Raw genomic sequence first — 24,739 nt, forward strand, 5'->3', positions numbered from 1 at the left:
TCAGAAACATTTCCTCCCCTTTACTAGTGAAATTCTTTTAACCTCAGCAGTAATTTTTCTTCCTCCTTCCTCTGAAGCTGTTACATGCCCTACAAATCCTTTTCACTATGCGTGTCCCAAACCTTCTCCATGTCTCTCCCAACTAAAGCTTGTTAGTGAGTCAGCAAAGGACGCATCTTTCTGACCTCGCTGATTATGGTTTAAATATTTCTAAAGTGGAGACAACAATATTCATCCCTCTTACTAAAGGTCTGAACAACTTCTTTTTAACACCTGCAAAACATTTTTAAAGTCTGAGATAAACAATGCTACAGAAGTACTAACAGTACACTTCTGGTCAAACATGGGACCTGGCATATAGGGCTGAGTGTTCTGTCAGATAAGACCACAAAGATTCAGAACATTATCAACCGCAGAAATAAACATGGGAGTTGCAACAACTTTAAAGACAAGACATATTTTCTAAGCAAAAGGAGGATTCATCTCTGCTCTCTTCAAAAATACTAATGTTTAGAGTACAGATGCATGAACTGGGCTTAAAAAAAGTAAGTGAAAGTCAGAAGCTGCTTGATCTCAGAAAACCAACCAGCATTTCTCATGTATTTAAGCCATGTATTATAGAATAAAGTAGAGAATTGTAATGAAATACAATAAAAATTATAGATTATATGCACCTTATAAAAACAGGCTGTTGTGCTCCACAGCTGAGCTTTGAAAAGCTCCAGCTAAAGTCTCTCCTCTATTTTAAACAATACAGATTTTTTTTTCCTCAGACTATGATTTAAGGTCTAGCTAATTCTATGTAGCAGTTTGTTTTGTTTTGTTTCTTTTCACGTGTAACTATACAAACTCAGCCCTAATCTTACTAACTACTAAATACTTTCTACTTTCATTAATCCCAGTGAAAACTGAAAGGACTCAACATCTCATCAAGCTGCACGTTTTCCAGCCATGTGGTTAATGCAATTAGCAATTATGTATGCATGTACAAATATGCAGGAATATACACACAAGTTCTTGAAGTTTTTGACCATAAAATTATTTCATTTGCATCCAAATTTCAAACTGCGATGGAGATCCAAGTGCTGACTGCTTTCTTTTCCAAAGGAAAATTCAACATCCTGCTCATAAATGCTCTGGACAAAAGGTTTGGAAGAGAGTTATAAACAAGTGAGGAATGTGGCGGAAAACATTCTGCTGTTGGTATTTTAAGCCTTTTATCAAATGTAGTCTCCCAGAAATGCTCAGGGCTTCCTTGGGCATACAATTATTATTATTATTATTTTTTTAATGCATGCAATGAATTTCCTAATTCAGTATTTCTGACCTGATGTTTACTTCTGGCAAACTATCGTACATCTGAAACCTAGGAACATGAAATGCGACTCACCTACAGCAGTTTTACACCGATAATAATGCTTATATGTGTTATTGGTAACTCACATTAGCACTAAGTGAGAGGTAGAGCATGTTCATAATTTTTTACACTAGATTCACAGTCCTGCAATGTGACATTTAGGCTGTCTCCTGATGACCAGTACAGGATATTACCAGCACGCTGTTCTCATACCTAAGATATTTGCTAGAACTAGCTGAAATCTATCATCATATTCTGTAACTGAGTAATACTTATGTTTTTACATGCATGCTTACACATACATGTATGTACTATGTATTACATATATATAGATATGTTTCTACACATGTATACACATATATGTATGCATATGTATATATATATCTCCCTTAATTCTTCTTTCCAGCACCTCTCCCAGTGCTCCAGTCAGAGTTGCAGAGCTCAGATTTCTTGGATTTTACAAAAGGAAACTGCATTTGTCATCCCTTAATCCCCTGTTGCAGAGAATCTCTTTCTTCCTCACCAGTTCCCTATGCTTATTAAGCTTTCCAACTATTTTCAGAACTCAGGCTGTGTATGAGCAGAGACCTCCCTGTAATGGAACAGAGAGATAACTGTGCCTCTCTGCACGGCTTTGTCACTGCTACCCCTGAAATGATGTGTACAGTTCTATGCATTTCATTACCAGAAAAGAACAGCACAAGACAAAACAAAAGAGAAAACTGATAAAGAACTGCTGTTCAACAAGGAACAATGATCGATGCTCTAAGCTGATGTCTGAAATCTTTAACTTCACTGTAGACTGTAGATAGCTCATTGGTCTTTTTATTTTTTTTTTTATTATTATTTTTTTTTATTTTTTTTTTTGCATTTGCTGAAATCTTCCTTGAATAGGAAAACTAATGTAATATGACACACCACAGCAAAATCTGTCATTGCCCTAACATGACTGGATCCCCGGAAAAATGACCTCCTGGAGCATGTATCTGACAGAAGGTTTAAGAAATCTGCAGGATCAAAATGCAACCTTTGTTTAAAAGTGAAGGAGAGATTAACTGAGGTTTGAAAGTGAAAGAAGAATTAAGACTCCAAGGTCTTATTTCAAGACCTGCCATTCAGACAGTCTTAAGGGCCTGGGCCACAAAAGGATTAACTGTCTCGTGTCAGCATATAAATCTAAAATTTAGATCTTTGAAGCAAATGCTCAGCTGCACTAATATCCACAAAGCTCCTCTCAGCCACTGGAAAAATTATGGCAATACAGCTATAAAATGCTGTCGGAGCTATTGGAATTCACACATGCAGTCATCTCTAGGATCCAACTGCTAAAATTAATTTTAAATAAGTATGTTGACTGTGCAGCTGGCATCAGGGATCAAATCCCAATAAATGCAAGAGTCGGTACTGCTTTAATAGGGATTTTAAGTCAAAATAAGTAGTTACCAATAACAACTGATATTTCAAATATCATTGTAAAGTTAGGCCTTCCAAAAGGTCTGTTTTTAAAAGTACTTCACATGGTTGTAACCTCATTTGGCCCTCAGGTTCCTAATTAATTAGCTTTAATGGTAGGGAAGTAAATTTGGTATGGAAAAAGAAACAAAACTACTCAAGTTCCTCAAGACACTTTAAAGGTTTCCACGTGAATACAGTGTTCTCACATGAGGAGTGCCAAACCTGGCAGCTCTATAGAGTTTCTTAAGCTACCTGAATTCAGCTCATGTTTGGGCACTTGCTACCTACGAAACAAGCCAACAGAAAACTTGTAACTTGTCACAAGAAAGAAAAGGTTATCTGGGAGGTGAAAAAAAAATAAATCACGGAAGAATAATGAAACTACTGGTTCAATAGAAGACGAGGTATAGATGACCGAGATTCATTTTTCCTATGCTATCACTTTGCATTTGCTGTAGAATGCATGAGCTGAACGCTCGTTCTTCAGCAGAGAACTGTGTAAATATCTTTTCAGAGAAGGTAAGATAGGGAAAAAATTATGACACCAGGTTTCCCCGCTCCTCCCATATGGAGGAAGAATTACTACTAACAGATCAAGCTAGGCAAAGAAATGACTATTTTCATCTTTAAACAATCCTGTTATTAGAATAGAGATGCTCCAGGCACAACATTTGCAGTTTGTTTTACCAGCTGTTTCTAAAAATATGGCCTTAGTGAAGGAGACTTTTTTTCCCTGTCTCTCCAAAATAATTTCTTTTTCCTTTTCCCTTCCAAGGGAAAAGTGATAGATATGGAAAACAGCATATGTGAGAAAGATCACACAGCTTCAGGGACAGACTTTTACTATTGCTATTCAAAATATAACAAAAAGCTATGAATGAAACAACTGAAGATGCTGAAATATACTGGTCCAGCTCCTTTGATAAATGTAATCAAGGTTTTATTCTTCTAACACAATAGGTACAGAGCTAGTGACAGATGTTTCCTATGGGAAAAAGCACGGTATAATGTTCTGCAGAACTTAATGGGGGAGGAAAGAAGTTGAAAATCTGAAAAAGAGTAGTAAAAAACTCCCAAGTTAGTTAAAGGTGAAGGTTACTAGTCATATTTTAAGAAATTAAAGAGAAAAGTGTAGCCAAATCTTGACACAATACTTATGACTACAAAACTTTAGTTTATTTCATAATAAAATAATTTGTTACAATGTGAACTTTTTTTTTTTATTATTTTTTTCCTTTTAAAAACATCCTTTTTGAAATGAAAAGGCATTTTAAGAGAAAAGTAGAAATTTGCATTTTAGGAATCATAAATCATTTTATTGTTTTGAATTTGATGCAGACAGTTCAGAGGAAACTAGGTAGGGTCTCCGCAGTACTTTGACAACACCAGATCTTCACTTTTTTATCAAAAAGAAACTAAGGCATGAACATTTTCACTACTTTTGCAGTCTCTGTATTCCATTTGGGCTTATAGGGCATGTTTAAGCACCTGAAGTGAATGGTTTCAGGCAAACCTGGAAACCTCATGGTTATCTTATCAGAAAATAAAGCTCAGAAGCTGTTCACCATTTCTTGCTCAGAGCTCACTTACACTACTGCTGTGTAGAGCACATTGCAGCATTTTGTCCATGGGAAGGCTACCCACCAACCACTGGAATAAGGGCAGAGTTGGTAGCATGTCCAGTGTATTGTACCAAAAAATAACCTTTTTATTTTTTTTTTTCCCTTCAGATACACACATACTCCTGCTACACTGCTCAGTCCCTTGACTTTTTCTTTGGCTGTCAAACCCTCCTTAATCCTCCTCACAGCTCTCTGAGAGCCCCTAATTCTCTGGCAGAGATAAGTGATTCAAAACCTTGCCAAAGGCACCTCCCTGATGCGAGTTCAGACGTGAGCTGAGTCCTCTGTTTCAGACTATGTCCAGATCTCAAACTTGAGAGTCACACTTGCCTGCACTCACAAAACACCTCCCCCAAAATGCTGGGATGTAGTTATCTGCTATCAGAGTTATACAAAAGCAGAAAACTTGAATTAACAGAACTTCCCAGGAGTATGAGAAAGAGGATAAGGCAAGATTCAAGCTATTTGCTCTACATTTGCTTGTAAAGCTCCTAAACAAGTTTATTCTGCTCCTCTATTTCAGTTCCCCAAAATGCACCTTTTAGCCAGAACATAAACATATCATTAACAGATGTATAAATATATACACATACGTACATAGAGAGAGACTGCTTTGTGCATGTGCTTTGCAATATATTAATGATCTACATTTCCCTGAAATAATTAGAGGGCTATTTTTGTCTGTCAAATATAAAATTTATGAAGCCCCCAAGATTTCAGTAGTGAAAATCAGTGGTTGCTAAAACTCGTCTCTAAAATGAGTCATAATGGTTTCAGTACTAGGGAAGAAAAAGAATTCCTGACATCCATTAAAAAAAAAAAAATAATCTCAAAATTGCTTTGCACTTGTGCTGTCCTGCAAAGGCAGAACAACTTGTTCCCCTTTTTGATGCTTCAGACATTTATTGTTCTGAGAGGGAGTGAAACCAGTGAAGAGAGAAAAGTGTGGGAATTTTCTTGTTGCTCTAAAAGAATCTAATTTTGAGATTTTGCATGTTTGTTTAAAATAGTTGTAGTTCCTCTTGAATGCCAAAAGAAGAGACAATACTCTTGACAGCGCCACCCCATGGGACCAACCAACTTCAGTTTTTATGAGACAGCAGAAGAAGAAAAATGAAACCCTGAATGTGGCTCTTTTATAAGGTTTTAATAATGTATTTATTAGTGCAATGAAAATGCAGAATAAATTGTTGTCAAATTAGTGAACATCTGAGATTACAAATCCAGTCAGTCTTTTTCTTTTTCTTTTTTTTTTTTTTCTTCTTCTTCTATCTCTGGTTTCAAAACTGGTATTATCTTTCTCTCCTACTCCTCCCACAGCATTTAAGGTGTTAACACTTCGTATTGCTCAGGAACTGGGATTCCCAGTTGCTTACAGTTGGGATAAAGCACTGATTGCTGTTTCTTGTGATTAATAAATTGGAACTGAAAGAGAGAGGCAGAATGAAGGCAAGGTAATAACCTCTTTGACATGATCATAACCTTTGGTGTCTCATGATCTACTTGGGTTGAAAATGGAAGTAGAATAGGCTTTCCTGCTGCACTGAGGGACCATTCCAGGTGTTATAGTTCATGTGAACATGAGCACCTTTGGGCTTCCAAAACAAAAGGCACCTTCAGGTCTAGGCATGATGACCAAAAGAAACAATAAAACCCTTCAGAAGCAAAAGTGTATCTCTGTCCCTAGTAGCTGTAAATGCTCAACATGTTTTCTTTCTAACAGGTATTATGTATCTTTCAGAAATCAGATAGTTTCTTCTTGTCTAAAGCTAACTAATCAGTTGCTATAGACATTTAAGGATCCAATATACATACATTTGCTTTTGATGAAAAATCTGTTCCTGACTCTTGTGCTAGCTCTTCTCTTCCACTGAATGTGTCATTGGTTATTTTTTCTTTCTTTCCCATGTATTTTATGAAGCTGAAAATCAAAGCTAACAGGGACAAAAAGCAAGTCCCAGCAGGTTGAAAATATCATATCTTAGTATTTTAGACATGTGTCAGCTTGATAACATAGGCACAGCGCTAGAGGGATTGCCAGAATGTGACAGTGCACATGGCTTCGAGTTTTAGAGAACAAGCTTTAAAAAAAGATCGGAAGGCAGCAAGGGCAAGGTAGCCAGACTGTGGGTCTGATCCTGATCTCCTCATGATCAAAACCAGGGAAACTTACACTAGCTAAGTCAGGCTGAAGAAACTGTGAAGTTTTTTGAAGGAAAATTCTGATTAGGATGGAAGTTCAAGTGATGGAAGTGCTGGTATGAACAATCTGTAAATTTTAAGTCCACTCTGGACATTAATTTATATAGCCTGAGCATGGTTCATTCCATTCCATGTGTTAACTCTAGAGGAAAAAATTATATTTAATGAAAATGATGCCACGCCAATGTACTCTGACATGAAAATATTTGGCTTTTGTATCCCTCACTTGCTTCTCTCTGCATTAACAGATTAAGAGTTGTATCTACCTCATAAAAATGTGCAATAATATTACTTGCCACAGCAAGTGAAGACAGCACTTAGAACTAAAACCTCAACAAAGACAATTTACTTGTACATTTTTGGTTGTAAGCAGTACAGTACCATCTTGGTGTATTGCATAGCAATTTGCATCTGAATATCAAAGTTCATTGAAATATTAATTAAATCTTCTTTCCTGACATGTCCACCTCATTTATCTAAGAAGAATTTCATTTACCCTGCCTTACAGGTAGGCACAGAAGAAATCAACAGTAGAACGTTGAGTTCTCCCTCTTGCTCAGTGACAAATGTCACAAGAGCTGAAGCCAGCATCCTGCTCTGAGACAGAAAACAAAAACAGTGAACTATTTCAAGTGCCACAAATCCACCTATACACTTAGTGGGATAAAACAAAGCACAACGGGACCTTCCACGGCACCTCCTGCACCTGAGTGAACCTTTCACTCCCTGCAGTGGAGGGTCAGCCACAGGCATCACACAGGCTACATAAGGCAAACAAAAGCAATCATTCAGCAGGACACACCAGCTTTGTCACAGCCTGGAGGTCACTGTCCTGATGCCTGGACACTTGATTTACTCATCACTATACTCCAAGATGAAGGTTACCCTGAACTTCATGATGCAGGGGGCTAAAACTCCGATTGTTCTGCTCCAATAACCTGCCACTTGAACTAAAAATTGTTTCTTTTGCTGTTAGGCTCATAACAGGACTGTTCTGGTCTATCTGACAGAGGGCAGTATTACACAAAACCATGACCTTGTTGATTATAATACAATTTTATAAGCAGTCACTTTATTTAAGCAATTGCCAAGAAAAGGCTTTAGATTTGCGAGGAATTAATAGCTGTGAAAAGCACACAGATATGTAAAATCTAAACTGAAAAATCTTTAAATATTTATTCATTTTTGCTATTATTGATACCACTCTATTGTTTCTCAGATCATATGAGAATTAAAACAACTGAACTGAGCATAAGATCATTGGTTAAAGAAAAACTATCTTCTTTTTATCCCTCTGCAAGTGCAGGAAACATATCTTGGGCAAGTTAAAATAAAAAATTAAATGAAATAATTCCATGTTGGAGATCTGAACATATCCCATCACTTCCCTCTTCTGCTAACTCTTAGCTTAAACAGTTAAGCTTTATATCATTCTCTTGTGAAAAAAAGTTCATAGATTTCATCATCTCAACTCCCCTGCACAACAAATGAATTTCTGCAAAACAATCAGGATTTTAGCTAAACTAAAGGTATGTGTAAGCACGCTTTTTGTGATGACCTGAACATTACCTGCAAGGAAACTGGTTGCCTCTTCCTCCACTAACTGGAGCTGATGCACGGATGCCAGCTGATGGATTTTAATGCACTGAGGCCTACCGTGCCACTAACACAGCTAGTTCATTTTCATTCAGCAGGAACAGAATTAAAGATACTGGGAAATGCACCACTTCACAAGCCAAAGGATGTTTTTTCTAAATAGTGTTTCAAGTCTAAGTAGACACTTGAAAACTCAGCTTGTTTTCTTCTGCCTTATGCATCATTGCATATTTATGACACATGTGGCAGAAGACACTCCAGATGCATTTCTAGAATTGTGTTCAAGTTACACAAGTAAACCTCAGCAATACGTTTTTTACTAGTATCGGTGAAGAGGCATACGGCACGCAGTGACAAACAGGAGACTGACTCCATAGAGGGAAGACACACTACTCTTAGAAATCTGAAGTACGTCCTACATTTTTGTCTGCAAACTGCAAATAAACTAGGAACTGCAGATTTTAGAAACACCTTCACATAGATATCATTTCAGTTGCATGTGCACAGTGATATTCCTTTCCCAGGACTGCCTTTTACGAAAATAAATTCTAGGTACTTTCCATTTAACATACAGCCTGCACCTTATGTAGTGCTACCTGTCTCCTACAGCACAGATAACAGCAGTTCTTACTCTAATACATCCGCATGTGCATAAAAATCACCTAAAAAGCTGTCTAAGAAGTCACTTTAGCATTATGCCAGTAACCCATTTCTGAGAGTAAAGTGATAACAGAGTTTGAAAACTTTCCAGCTGCAAACCTTGTCATTCTTAAGAAGCTGTATGGTCACCTTGTGACTTCCAGCTTGAAGCCTCGGGTGACACCTAAAACGTCATTCAAAGCTTGGTGCCCCTTTGTGGACCCCCTCAGGCAGGTGGGGAGGGGAGGAGGGGGAGGAAAGAGGGATGACAGAGCGGTGGGGAGCTGAACACCAGCTTACAAACAGAGAACAGAATCACATAACAACACTGGACTAATGGACTCCAACACACCGACAAGACAGATGGACACAGACAAGACATAAGATCGCTACTAAGAAATAAAAAAAAAAGAAAGAGCAAAAAAACCCATAAAATAAAATAGATATAAAAGGCTGAGGCTGCAAGAAGCAGCCAACAGTACTGGCATAACTCTTCCAAAAAGAAGAAATTATAATACAACTAAAAATTAAAATTGAAATGATATCCCCCCAAATCATACACTACAGACTTGCTCGGTTAGCCTGAATGCGCAGCTCTGATGAAACACAAGATGGCGTCATCACAGCCCATGCACTGATTAATGGAGGCCATGGTTAGTTACATCAGCTAAACTACAGCATGCCATAAAAACGATCTTGCACTGACCCAGAAATAAAACATATGACAGATACTCTGCATTGCAATAAAATTCTTTTTATGCCATCTGCGGTTTGTAGGGCTTTCTTTGTCGGAATATTTTTTCCTGGGAGAATGCAGGGGTAAAGGGAAATCTTTTTTTTAACTTCTGGGTGTTTTTTCTCTGAACTCAATCAAAAAATATGGGAAAAGGGAAAAGACAGGATAGAGACTTTGCAGGAGTTTAAAGAAGGTAGAGAGAAGAGAAAATAAAAAGAAAGGAGGTGGAAAAATCTTCATTCTTATGCACACAACTTTCTTGGGATGTCTGAAAATGTGGATTTCTTAAGGATGGCAAGAAAAGATTTTGTTGCCTTTATTGGTTTGCAGATCTATATCTCTTTTTTGAGATGATTAAACCATTATTTTGTTGGAAGAACTCCAAAAATATAAATTGAAAAGTACAGCAATGATTTAAAAAATTAAAAATAGCAGTATGGCACCATTACGAGCCAAAAAAAAAGGGAAAGAAATAAAAAAGAAACTGAAATGTCAATCACCAAAAATTCATGCGGCACAAGATGAGGTGAAACGACAGAAAATGTTCTTCAAATATATACAATGTATATATCTATCAATATATACACAGAGTAAATGTGTATATATCGATGGATATACCTGTATAATTTCTTTATTCTCCCTGCCCCACCCTACCCCAAGGCTAATTGGTAGATGAAACTATTGATTAAAAGTAAACAAATAAATAAAAGGAAGAAAGAAAAAACTATAACAAAAAATAAATTAACGTGCTTTTTTCACCAAGAAATAACAATATCATGCATCTGTCTACGCCAGCGGATGCCAAGGTTAGATGAAGGCATGAATTTCTGTGTAAACATATGATTGGATGATAGGGGCTCCTGCTGATATTGGTCATTTATTACTTTAGTATATACATATACAGATATATATGCACATTGTATATAGTGCATATATAGATAAAATATCCTAATGGGTGGGGCCTTTGGAGTTTACATAGGAAAAAAGACCAATATGCTGAAAAAAACAAACTGAATATAAATTCTTAATACAAAAAAACAGAAATTCCTTTAAGTCATCTGCGTGATTGATTAGTAAAACTTGTTCGTTAGTTTTTGTTTTGGCTGTAACACTGTAGCTAGGAAATTCCATTAAATCAGTGATGCCATTATGCCCTGGGAAATGCTGCAGAGGAATCCCCCTCCTTGGGTCAGTATAGTATTCAGCCTGTGAGATGGGAAGCCTACTTCTTTGCATACTCTGAGGCATGTACCCAACCTCAAAGGCCATTTCTTGTTCATAGCGTGAGAAATGGAGCAGAACTCCTTCTTCTTGACAAAGGAAGAGATGGGGAGTAACTGAGCACTGCATTTCTGGGGGATGTTTCTCCAAGGAGAGTAATGAAAATCCCCTGCATTCTTCAAGAAGGCTGATGTAGTATATGGAGGACAAGAGCCAAATCATCACTTCTCTTGGTTTCTTCAGTCAAGGTTTCTACAGTTCTAGCACACTGTTTTTTATACTGTGCTGGCTGCTTTAGACTCTTGGAAGACAGTTTCTTCATGTTTTTTTGTAAATAAATCTGTGACCCAGGCAGCCTGCAGGTACCCGGTTCTCCAGTTTACATGGATGGAAGCTTGACTGTTCTAGCCCCTAAGTCAGGACCCTGAAGCAGATGGGTGCAGGCCAGTAAATTATAGATACAGACACCATATTTGTAGAATATGTGTGTCCTGCGCATGAGTATATGCTACACTGTTTTAACGTCCACTACAAAGAACTGGAGATTTTGGCATCTCTGTTGCTGTGTCCTGTGCCTCATGGGAAAAGCTTACCAGTCTGATTAGATAACATCAACTGTATGATACATGAAGCCTTTTGGAAAACACAGAATAAATTTCTCTTGAAAAAAATCACCTAGAAAATTGTTGGGCCAATACAAAGGGAAGGCTGGCAACTGCACCAGGGAAGAAACATAGGATGTGTCAAGCCACGGAGCTAAGGTCAAGCCCTCCAGACCATTTCAAGAGGTTGCATTGTGGGCTTCAGGCTAACCAGTGAGTATTTGTGCCTTACTGTTTTGACTAGTACAATGAACAGCCTGGGTTATGATCCCAATCAGCTGTCCAGTCATTGTTATCAAGCCTTCCTGGTTCCAGAGCACTGAGCTAATGGACCCATTTAATGGGAACAAGGGCAATGACATGAGGAGACAGCAGCAGGTGCTGTCAGGAAAGCACAATTATAATCATCATAGCTTTGAAGTAGAGGTAAGATCAGATTGTAGGGATGCTCCTTATTTGACTGGAGACATGCTTTCTTTCTCTACAAGGGTGTCATGCTTCCTAGCTAGGAGTAAAGCTATTTCTCTTACAGATCTTTCAGTCTCTGAGAGCATCTGAGTGACCAAAATGCCATCACAGAGCTGTGTTCAAAAGCGCAAATGCAGGACCCCGGCTTCAGCTTTGAGGAACTCGAATATTTGAGCCTCAGATCACACTGGAACAGGCCAGAAGGGAGGCCTGTATTGTACCAGAGAAAAGCATCATATTTCTGGTGCAGAAACCATAAGGTTTTCAAACTTGTACTGGGACAAGCAACATTTCCGTAAGCTCAGGGCAGATGAATGGTTTTATGCCCTCTGTATCATTTACAGTAAACCATTCTGAGAGATCTAGAATCTAAGGGCTTGTCTGCCATGAGTATTTTTTTGTCTCTCAACCTGCAATGGCTTCTTTTTCATTATGTAAAATACAGATGGCGTTTGGATTCACAGTTGTCATTGCCACCACTTTTAAAAATAATTCCTTATGCATACATCCATGTCTATGGAGGATGCCTGCAAGCTATCTCAGTCAGGACAGGTCTTGTAACTGCTCCTGGCCTCTACACGAGGGGACCTATAGAAATCCCAACAGAAATCACTTTCAGAAGTGAGGCACAGAGAGGTGTCCAGCCTGGTGCAGACTAAGAACTAACCAGGAAAACCTCAAGGGGAGTGGAGTGAGAAAATTGCCATGACACTGTCTTTTTTTAAAGAGAAGCAAGTATCCAGATGCAGATCTTATGCTTACTGAGATTCAGGTTTTTGATTCAATCAGAGTTAAGTGGCAATAAGACCTGGCAAATGCTTCTCATAAGATATTCAGCCTCAAAGAGGACACGATTTTCTGTCTTTTGAACTATCTTTGAGTACACCAAAACCAAAGTCTTCAAAAGGGCTCTGTAGGGTACTGCCTTTGATGCAGACGGGACCAAGTCCAAAGCAATATATTTAGATCTTGGGATTTGATTCTGAACCATATGAAATCTGAAAGCTTTTGATTTGCAGGGCAGCATTCTCTGCTGCCCTTGCCTTGGTTATTGTACGGCAGGTTCATAGTGATGTATATCATATCTCACAGCTGCAGCAGTGAGTTCAGTAACCTTTGCATTACTGGACCATGGCACTGAGGGTGATGGAAGGCCAAGTCCTGGTGCTTGGCAGAAACTCAAGAGCTTTAAAAGCTACACATTATCAGAGCAACAAAAGGGGTCCTGTGCCGGGTTAGGTAATTTAATTTTCAATTTGCTGCAAAAGCGATCAGGCAAGCCAGAAGGCAGCATAAAACACACTGACCTGTCAACAGAACAGGATGAAACAACTTCAAATGGTCCCAATTAAAAAAAAAAATAAAATCCAAGTCCACACACTAGAAAATACAAGCAAGATAATCTGGTACTTTTCTTATCACAATGTATATATTTAGTACTAGATCTTGGCATACAGCCAGAATCCTGACTTGGCTGGTGGAGTGTAAAGGCAAACATATCTGCTCAGCCAAGCCAGCACCAATGGATTTTGATAAACTGGCTCAGATTGCTTTAGCATTCCAGAGCGTAGTGGGCTGCATGTGTGCTTTAATACTGGCTGTATTGCAGACACCGTTCTGCTTTCCCTGGATGCACTGGGAATGGAGACAATAACATAGACAAAGAAACCTAACTGAGGAGCACCATAAACTTGTTACTTTGCCTTCTTACTATGATGGGATAAGCTAAGTTTGTACTTTCAGAGGCAAAAAAGATCTGCATATCCCTCTTCCTTCTGGTGAGTTTGTACACCAGTAACTCTGAGAGCAGTAATCCTCAAAATCTGGAAGTGTAAATTTCATCAGCAAGGACCATCAAGGAGGTTGTTTTAATACATCTAATCAGGCTAACTTCCATTCTCAATGCCACAGTGACTCCCAAGAAAAGATTCAGATTTCAGTGGCTCATGTGGAAAACCATCCTATGGAGGAGGAGTGGGGTTCAAAAAAAAGATACTGGGGGAAATTTTCAAGAATGTGTATTATTTTACATGGCAGATATTCAAATGTCTGTAGGCACTTATAGCTTCTGACTGTAATGCTTAGCAAGATTTTCAAAAGCAAGACATTTTTACAAATCCAGTTTGTACCTGTTTATAGCATTAGATTTCTAACTGTGTCAGGAAAGAGGTATGTTTTAGTCTAGAAATGTTGCTCTAAAGCACTCTGAAATTTCATGCTAAAAACCCGTTTTACCAAATTTCTCCTCAAACTTTTTTTTTTTTTGTTTGTTTGTTTTTTTTTTTTTTGTTTTTTTTTTCCCCACTGGCAGCACCAACTGAAAATATTGCTATTACAATTTATAGCCATTGAATTAATCTGCCAATATAAATGATAGCAATATACAAGAGGAGGAGTCTGATAAAGATATAGTTTCCTCCTTTAAATGCAATACTTGGCAATCAAAATAATAATTTTTAAAAAAGTAGTCTTGAAATGTTAGTGAAGCTATAATTGATTACTATGCATTCACTTGCACATCAGTTACGGTACATCGGTCCCTTTAGTGTGGTCCTAGTAAAATTCACACCTCACTTACATGATAATGACTCTGCTGGCACTTCATTACTACCTTTACTTAACATCCCAGTACCCATACTGTTTAGGCTTCACAATCTAGTATTATATACACTGCTTTTCTGCTAGGTAGGGAGTTGAAAAATTCAGAGACATCTGTGAAAAAAGAGATGGGAGCAGGCTGAGCTATCTGTTAGCAGTGTCACTGCCTTCCCATCACAGGCATGTCAAGAGTATGGGTGGAAGTTCCCAGCTACAAGGCAACGCCAATCTCAGGTTAGTGCAGGACCAAGTTCTACCAAAAAATGCAGGCACAGCGTGATGAATTGAAAAGAAATATGAAAGCACTAGCCTTGGGTGAATTTTAACATTATTTTTGTATTAATCAAATGGCTTCAGGAAACTAGAAACAGAACATTTATAACGCTTTCTGGGGATTTTCCTAAAGAAAATGAAATCATCCCAAATAAAACAAAGCAAAAACAAACAAAACAAAACAAACCCTAAACTATTTATATGTTTCACTTTAATGACAAAAGATTCTGACAAAACGCTTTCTTTTAAATGTACACAGAAATTCGATGATGTCTGTTCTCTATTATAGATATGCTTAACTCATGGCAAGCCTCAAAAAAGACAACTTGAAAAAGCCTGTAAGAAATAAAATAGACTGCAGTTGCCTGCTGGATATCACATCATATATCTCACCAGAAAGAAAAGCCATCAGTTTATCAAAATGTATCTGAAAGGAAGGAGTTGAGTCAGTTCCACATGGCCAGTCCTTCTGACTCTTTAATGGATACATTTTGAAGCATCACTGCAGATAACAGGGCAAGAATTACTACTAATTTTGTTATATTAGGACTATGTTTTGGTGCTCCCCAATTTATTTGGGTTCACAGGAAACAAAATTAGTATAAATACATTACCATGTTAACTGTATTCAAAATCCCATGGACAAATGTATCCTTTCACAGTCCAAAGCAATTAACAACGGTTAAACAATGTTAATAACCCATTATTGCTTCACTTTTGTTTTTCTTTTGTTTTCCAAACATTTGCCCTCCTCACTTCATAAATCTTTATTATTTGTCACATACCACATCGGTATTTTTGCTTTCCCACTGTGTCAGTGAAGTAACTGCTACAAACATGTAAACTATTAATTATCTGTGATCACTTTCAGGAAGCTTGGCTTTCCATGTAAACAATTTAATATTAACCAAATAGTGACTACATATCTGTGTTTTGCTGTTGCCAAGTCCATGGGATCTGATGCTTGGCTGTAGAATTTTTATTTTATATACAGTGTATATATACAGAAGTGTATATATATACACACATATACACATACATATACATATATAATCATATATGTATACATTCACACACATATAAATATATGTATGCATTGTTTTTTGCAAATGAAATCAGAACACAAGCAAAATAAGACTGACCTGACTTACCTGTACTAGGTTCACAGTCAATGAAATCTTCATCATCACTGGAACATTCAGCTGATGAAACGATGTCATCTGTTGTCTGGCATGTGAAAGAAAGGAATGAAGAAAAGAGAACAGAGAAAAAAAAATATAAGATACTTGCAACTCAAGAAGCTGTTACAGAGGCAGCCAAGTATCCTAGAAAGAAAATGTTTCAGAATTGTAACCTTTGAAATATTTAACTTGTACCAAGCATTCTAGATATGCCTGTGTAAATGGTCCCTCCATGGAGCTGGATTCCCTGTGGGAGGAACAGCACTTGTGCCCTGCTGTTGGGTGTTTCAGGTGTGCAGAGGAGCGATGTGCCCGCCGGGCTGCTCAGGTCAGCAGGGGATTGCACAGACACAGCAGTTACAACACCTGCCTGGCTGGTAGCCTGTCCTCTGACAGCCACAGGAGTTGTATCTGGTTGGAACATGCAGGGCTCCTTGATATATACCAATACCACATAGGGCCAGCCAGAAGGCACCTACTGAGAGACTGAACATGCTTTCTGCATAGAAAAGCATCCAAGATAAACTTGGATAATATGCACCACCTGGGCAGCTAGCAGTGCCCTTTGCTGTGTTTCTAGATGCATCACTCTGAGGCAAAGGCAATTTCTGCTCTGTTAATGAACCCCTTCAGCTGAGAATACTTCATATTTACCCAGATAGTAAATACCCATGCAACCTATTTGTTGCACTATGAAGAACTGCTGCATAAGTCAGGCAAGCCCAAGGTGCAGTCTCATCTGCTTATTTGCAAAGTGAACAGGGATGTGGCTGTGGCTGGGCTGACAGGCTGGAGGGTCTGGTTCTGAAAAGCTTTAACCAAACTGCGACTGTTGATGGCCCTTACAGGTTTCAGCACATTCCTTTACATTTTCAGCTGGTGATATATATATATATTTTTTTTTTTCCTGCTGGTCTAATTAATAAGCAGCATGTACTGCAGCATGTTAGAGAGAAGTGTACCGGCATCTCTTCCCAGCAGCATCTCCTGCCTGTAATTGCTGCAATTAGTTGAATTAGTAATGTAGACCATTAGGGAGAGTGTGTGGCAGCCTCTGGACACAGGTTGTAATGTTCCTGCACACAGTACAAAATTAGCCCAGCTCAGCAGCATCAGCTCAAACTGTGGCTTCTGCTGAAATTGTTTCCCTTAACAACGTCTCCTCATAGAGAGCCACCTATTCTGCTGAGCAGCAGGATCAGCAGGATAACTCCTGAAACAAAACAACTAAAATGCTCCTCACTGGGAAGGAAGCATTGCTGAAATCTCAGCCCCTGAGGAGTAGGGCAGCTGTACTTCAGTATGCTGTACTGTAGTAATCCATGTGAATATTCCTGGGAATCTCACATCATGAGAAGCTTTCCAAATCCTTATTCCTGACAAAGACTGTCCAGTTTTAAATAAGCTTTTCTTTACATTTCTACACCTGCTATGACTGTCTCCAGCATGCTCCATGTTCCCTGTTGCCTCTGCATAAGCATTCTGAGGTCTCAGACTTTTCTTTAGCTTTCCATGTTCCCAACACTAGCAAGTCCCTCAGTCCACTACCAGAAGTTCCTTGTGCTCCCCCTTCTCTGTTTCTATTTGAGCTAAAGAAAAAACCGAGAACCAAGCAGCCAGTCAGAAAGATCAAATTGAACCTGGCATTCCTTCACTCCTGATTTCAGAGGCTTAGAGTGAGCCAAGAAAGAAAAATAGGATCAGTTGGCTGTAAATAAAAATCATAAAAATAGAGCATTGCTAAAAAACAGTCATGAAGTAAGGGAATCCCAGTTGCATTTCTTAGTCTTACCCTGGCATTTCCATTTGGCAACGTTTTGTAGGATGCAATATGGCAGTAGTTTTATGCTCAAATACTTTCATAATCGTGCCTCAACAGGGAGACAAGATTAAAAGGAACTGAAGGTAACATGTACAAAGCAATTTCCTGCCTTACATGCTAAGGTCATTTTCTTAGCATCTTCTTTCAGTCACAGAAAATGAAAGAACATTATTGAAATCCTGGTGACTTCTTTCTTAAAACAAAATGGCTTTAAAAGTTCTCCTGTTCAGTGGGAGGTGAAGAAAGGAGGAAAAGGAGGAATCCACAAAACATAAATTTGCTTTCTGTAATTAGTCTGGTCCCATCACATACACTTTATAAGGCATTATTTATCCTGAAGGACATCAAATCACTTTATAACTTCTATAAACAGTGATCATATCCTCTAACAGTGAAATGCAGCTGTCCCTGGGTAGAAAGATATTAATTTGTAATTGCACCACTGTAAAGTAATTTAGCACAATAAGTCAACAAAACTATACTGCAAAAAAAAAAAAAAATCGAAACAGGTGAAATGTAGCTGGCAAAACTGGAGATTTATATCACAATTGTCTAAAGCACATGTGTAAGAGTGTTAAGCATAACACTGTGAATCAAGAAAAAATTATCCATCACTACAAGAAGACCTTGCTCAGATAGTGCTAAGACCCTGGAAATCAGTTGTGAATTCCAGATTGAATTTAGAGCATGTGGATTTTACTCTTAGTTGAAGATAGGACAATTCACACATAGGCTCTCATAGAAGAACAGTGACAATTTGCTTCAAGTAGGAAATAAATAGAAAAATGGTAACAATGTATGGCTGCTACTTATCAACTGCTATACCTATCCACTTACCCACTTCCTTATATCTGTGGCTTCATGAAACTTGGAATCAGACAGAAATTAGCCTGCTCAGAAAAAAAGTAGGTGATATTTCTTTACACTTCTTTCTTTCTCTCTCTCTTTTTTTTTTTTTTTTCCTAAACTGGGGAATGCCTTACAACAGGATACTGGTACATAATAAAGGTTTAGATGCATTTTGGAAGTGATTGGTCAGATCCATCCAGAGCTGTTAAATATCCCACTCAGCTTGGGAAGTCCCTGTGCCACAAACAATGAAGACCAAAGAAGCATCATAATTTGCAATGTCTTGTTTAGGACTCTCTCCCTGGGGCCCCATGTATGGCCAGGGCCAGCAGCAGGGTGAGGGGTGAGATGCGCCTCTGTGGCCTCCCAGCCACTCTTATGCAGGACAGATCATGAATGTTGAGGGATACAGAATCCTGAAGCCAAGATGAGTTCTGAGCAGGAGCTGAAAAGTCATGAAGCCTGGTCCCTGTATATCTTGATCAATTTCCCATTTTATAACCAGCTTAAAGCCAGCACATGCAACATTAGTGAGCTGCACTCTCAGATATGCAGTCTAGATTTCCTTCTAGAGCATCCTCATGCAGCTTGTGTTGGTTCTGAATGGAGGACACAGCCAGCCAGACTCAGACAAAATGCAAATGTATGATGTGCAATACTCACCAACCCTGCCAACTCTGACCTGTATCTGTACTTTTTAATGACTGGTTCCACACTTGATTGTATCAGTTAATCTTTTCTCCCCATCTATGCTGCATGCTATTTCCCCTGATATTCCAATTTTTCTTGCTCTGTGATTGCTGTTTGTCCCTTGTTACTGATTTTGTATGTATAAAAATGAGGGTTAGAAAAAGAGAAAAACCTCCAAAAGTGGTGTTAGACTTAAGTCAAGGTCATTAATGAGATGTTTAGAAACCACAAAAAAGATAAGTACACTAATCTGTCTTGCTATTTCCTATCTCGTATTTTTAATCTCGGTACTTTCCATCACAATTCATCACAAACTGATTTTCTAGTCTCATCACATATTGGTTTTCCATGCACCTTCCGCTCAGATACCAACATCTGAATCATCCCAGAGGAATAAAGCTATTTCAGTGAGAAGCAACAGTAAATTCCTGGCCCCAGAAACAAACTCAAGGAAACCTCCAGAAGACCATAACTTCTTATACCTGGAATCTGTAACTTTCAAAACCCTCCTGGAGCTAAGAATTTTCGGTAGGTGCTTATTAAATTTGCTGCTTCCACAAGAGAGGAGAGACCAGTGAGCAGCAACCCCAGAAATCTCTCCATCAACACCATTTCTTCTCATCAGAAACAGCATCTCACTGTGAGGCAATAAGGAACACTAGCTATTCCACTTCTGGTTCCCTTTCCTCTTTTTTTTGAAATGAGGCTGATTATACTCACCTGTTGGCCCCACAAGAGGTAAACAGATTAGTTCTTTAGTGTCTGTCCAGTGATCTGGTGATGGTAAATGCTAGACATTCTTATGTACAGGCAACATGATAGTAATGAAACTTCTCCACATGCTATGATGAAAATGATGTTTGTGTTTTCATTGGAAAGAACATGAGAGAGAAAATATTTTTCTATTCAATATATTAGCTAAATTCTATATTAAAATAATAATTCATACTATACTATTTTAAAATATGTATTTCATTTTTAAAACATTCTAGCTTTGAAATTACTTGGCCCTGTATTAAAGGCCATAAAACTAAAGATACGTATTATAATAACTTTCAATAAAATCTCTCTCTGGCAGGAACTCTTTTTATTCCTTCCTCTGAAAGATTTTTTATGGCATTTATATTATTATTTTTTCTCTCCCTCTCTCTAGCGTTTAATGAAATTGCCTTGGAATAAAACCGGGGTAAGAGAAAGTGCTAAACTCTGAGTCCACCCTGCAGGATTTATGGGTATATTTACCTTCAAATTCTTTCAATTTCACTGAATTGGCTCCCCGTTCCTTCCCATGAGTTATTAGTTCTGTAATCACCTCCTCCTAATTATTCACTCTAAGGGCCTCTTCAATCTCACCACAGTGATGGTTCCACATGTCTGCTCATTACACTATATGTACTGGTGTGGGATGTAAAGCACATGAAAATTTGGGATGGCATGGAAAGACCTACTTAAGATGACTCCATTCCCATTCAATCCTCCCAAGTGCCCAAAGCCCTAATTTATGCGTCAGATTCACAACCTTTGCTCCTTTGTTCTACACAGAATGGCAGGTGCTGAATCTTCCTTTTCCCAACTGCAAATTTTTTTTGACACCTTGCTCTTTGGGTGCACCATTATTTGAGAAAGATTAAGCATGCTGGGTAAAATAAGTCCTGTCACAGAACGGCTTTATGAAATTATAAATAACACACCCAGGAATGATGGAGTTCTCACTTGTAGTAGGAGAGAAAAGACAAGGACCCATAAATTCAAACCCTGCAGACAAATTCCTCCAGTACATACTCGGCTGTTGCTTCTCTTTTCTTTTCCTGCTTGCCTTTTGCTTGAAACTCTTCTGCACACTGTACACATTACATCCAATTCAATACCATTATTTGAAAAGCCACACTTAATGCTTTGTTGCGAGAGAAGTGTTAATCTCTTTGCCCCAAGGAACCATATTTTAAAATCCTTCTTGAGATATGACCTACAAAAAATGCTAGGCACAAACATCTTCCCAATAGTGGTGAAATCAAGTTGTATTAATCTGAGCAGTGGACTTGTCTCTCACACCTAAAACGTACAGAGCTGAAACTCAAAAAACTTTTCCTAGATCTGACCACTTGACTCCCTCCACTGTTCCCATACTGCTGTATATTCTAAATATCTCAAATTTATTATGGAATATGGACAACATATTGTCTTCTATGTATAAAAGCATACAGTATGAATGGTCCCCTCGAATGGCAAAACTTTAGTGATGCTCTTCTGTTTTCCAGAAACCAAGATGTTTCTTGGCAAAGAGCAGGCTTGAGGCATTTGCTGCCTTGTCAAAAGAAGAAAGCAGAGGAAATGTCTGTCACATTGTCATTTCTAGCTTGAATAACTCAACCTTTTGTACTTTGATAACTGGGCTTTTAAAAGAACTTGTATTCTGTTCACAGTTTTCCAATTAAATGGGAATCCTTCATCTGTCCTTTCTACACCTTACATTTGTTTCTCACTGTCTATTTAATCTTTATTTGCAAAATACCCTGGAGTTCATTACAGTATAGCAGACCTGAGAGACTCAGCCTGGACAAATTCAAGGTACTACATACAGATACCGCATACCAATGGGAAAATATTAGAAATGTTGCTAAAATTATAATGAAGTCTTATAAAAGAAGCTGCAATTTGGGACTGTATAAATTTTGAAGGACAGTCCTGAATCTACTATCAGTGGCTAATGGGTATTAATCTTCTCAAACTCATTAGCACTGAATAGTACAACATGTCTGTTCTTATCACAGCATGGACACAGCCACAAAGATGTGCAAGCCTTTTGCACCACCACACATTGGTGCTGAGGTTGTGTCTGCCACTGCAGAGGCAATGCATCAAAGATCATGAAACTAATATTTTTTTCTCCACATAGCTCATTTAAGGAGTGAAAACAAGAGAGCCAAGTCCTCTGTTGGTTTAAATTGGCATTGATTTCAACCAGGCTACAACAATTTGCAGCAAGAAAGCATAGCTCATTACGTTTAGTTTTGGACAACTCAATGCCAAAAGATTTAGAGTAATTGGAGGCAATTCAGAGATGAGCCACTGAAAAGATGAAAGAACTGAAGAGATGTATGAATGAGACAGGCTTAGTAAAATTAAACCTCAGATCTTGACTTAACAAGGACTAAAGGTACGACAAATGTCTACAAGTATCGCAAGGGTGTAACAAAGTTCCAGAAGGAGGGTGAACTATATAGGGTGCTTCAAAAAAACAGAGGATAAAATTAAGCCCCCCAAAATTTAGGATTATGTTCAGCAAGAAAAATTTCAATAGTATTATTAACTATGGAGAAGTGTCCCCAAGGAAATCCTAGAGCTCACCAGTGCTGAGATTAATCACTTGGCCATGCCTTTCAGGTATGAATATCATTAATGCATACACCCTAGTAGGGAAGAACTCACCCCATCTGTATTCAGTCCAATCTAATTCACTCCAAATCAATTCAGTATTTGCATCCTCTCCATCGCTATGTAGTATAAACACATTATTATGCATTTCTCTCTGTCATTCCAAAGCAGCCAGTAAAGCTATCCAGCACAGCCTTCCAGATAGTTGTACTCAGAGCAAGAACGTATCATTGCTGTAGACCTGTCTAGACCATGGGAACAAAGCCATCCTTATGTTCCTAGGACCCTGACTGGCTGGAAGCTGGTAGGTAACCAGCAGGCTTGTACCCTTCAACAGTAGTCCAGCAAAAGTGCATTTCCTGGCTGCTTGTTCCTTGTTGAACATAAAAGCTGATTTGCCGTCAAATTATATTATTAAGTAGACATCATCACTACTCCCTAACAAAATCAGCCTTTTGTCCATTACTACAGCAGATAAGAGATTAATCAACCAGCCAGTTAAGTAAGAGAAAGCAAGAGAAAGCAAAAAATAATCCCCCCAATAGTGTGTCATGGGGGATCATGTTTAAATCCAGAGTCATGGGCAGTCATGTTTAAAAAAAGCCCTGAAAGCTGAATTGGTCCCTTGAAAACTGAAAGCCTGTCTCAACAGAATCAATAGTTCATTAAGACTGTAAAGTCTGACTGTTCTTGACCAGGTTTGATGCCAATTTCAGGGACTTGTTTTGTCTCAAAGACAATGTGGAAAAATCATGTTTCTGCCTTTTGTTGCTGTTTGCTGGCAGTGGGAAGGGTGATGATGTTGTGAGGTAGAGTGAGCAGAAAGAGAGAGAAGGGAGGGCAAAGAGGGGAAAAAGAGAGGATTAATCCATCTGTTGTTCAAGGCACCCTGACATGGTAAAGAGAAATATTGAACCACAGCAGCTTAACCCAACTTCAATGTACCTTCCCAAAAGCAGGAGGAATGTAAGGCTACGTGGTGTTCTGCTGATAAGCAAATCCTTCTAAATCCCTTCAATTTATTTCTTGGCCTAAAGAAATTACATACTAGTTAGCAGCTAAATAAATAAATAAAATTTCATTTCCAGGAATCTAGATTGGTTGTGTATTGATTACATATGCACACAGACTCACTTGCTTTTCTATTTCTTTCCCAATAGAACAGTATTCCTTTCATCTTGATCTGCTAAGGATCAGCTGGCAAGTCTTTTCCAAACTATTCAGTGTAACCCTCAAGATTTGCAAGAGTTTTGAACTGGACTGTAAAATATAATTTCTTGGCTTAAACACAAAAGAGACAGCTTTGGCATGAGAGGAGATCCTTTCCCCCCCCTATTATCAACCTACTGCTCCTTTCCACATGCATTTGCCTGCTTCCAAAGTAGTACTTTGAAGATGAAAGTTGTGTGTCTATAAAATGTAGTCATTATCTGTGTATAGTGCCTCTCAGAGTGATCACACAGGAAGAATTTTCACACTGAGTATTCTTTTCATAATTTCAAAGTGTTTGTCCCCCTTCCCTATTATATTTTTATTTCTTCCTGAAAAAAACATGTCACTTGAAACAGAAACCATCAGCCCTTTGTTTAAAGTATAACCCCCATTATGCAAATGGTGGTGATGCAGGTGATAACTCCATAAGAAAGGTACATTAGGTGTTCCCATCATTAACTAAATTAACTAAATAGCTTAATTCGAAAAACGAAGCCATTAAAGCTGAACCCACAACACCTCCCACCCTGAGATCAGTGAGAGCTGAGGACAAAACTGCTGAAATTCAGGCACTGCTCAGGAGACTGACTTTCTGAAAATCACATCAGTTTACAAAGTGTTATTTCCCAATGCTTGTCCAAGAGTCTTCAAATGGAAGACATTTCTTCTAGAAAATGCTCTGAAAATAGTTTCAGAGTGGTCCCTCCTGTGCCACGATCCCCCTCAGAAGAACTGGCAACCAGTCAAAAGCATTGGGCAGTGTAGGCTTCAACTCACCCTGCTTCTCAGCATCTGCCTCAAGTAGCAGGATGCAGGGAAGCAAAAGCTGAACAAAGATTCT

At 38.4% G+C, this 24,739-nt stretch overlaps 1 protein-coding gene across 31 annotated transcripts in view; it reads right to left on the reverse strand.

The window, feature by feature from the left end:
* The window catches only part of NRXN3 (neurexin 3), a 1,033,016-nt gene that overhangs the window by 23,802 nt on the left and 984,475 nt on the right, over positions 1-24,739 (reverse strand). For 23 of the 31 annotated variants that reach the window (XM_065063789.1, XM_065063790.1, XM_065063777.1 and 20 more), the window contains one exon: positions 15,921-15,996. In XM_065063789.1, the coding sequence (XP_064919861.1) occupies positions 15,921-15,996 (76 nt within the window). Of the gene's footprint in view, positions 1-15,911; positions 15,997-24,739 lie in introns of all 31 variants that reach the window. The other 8 variants (XM_065063787.1, XM_065063776.1, XM_065063774.1 and 5 more) reach the window with 1 other exon arrangement.

Source organism: Columba livia, chromosome 5, assembly GCF_036013475.1.
Source record: "Columba livia isolate bColLiv1 breed racing homer chromosome 5, bColLiv1.pat.W.v2, whole genome shotgun sequence".
Classification (NCBI taxonomy): Eukaryota; Metazoa; Chordata; class Aves; order Columbiformes; family Columbidae; genus Columba; species Columba livia.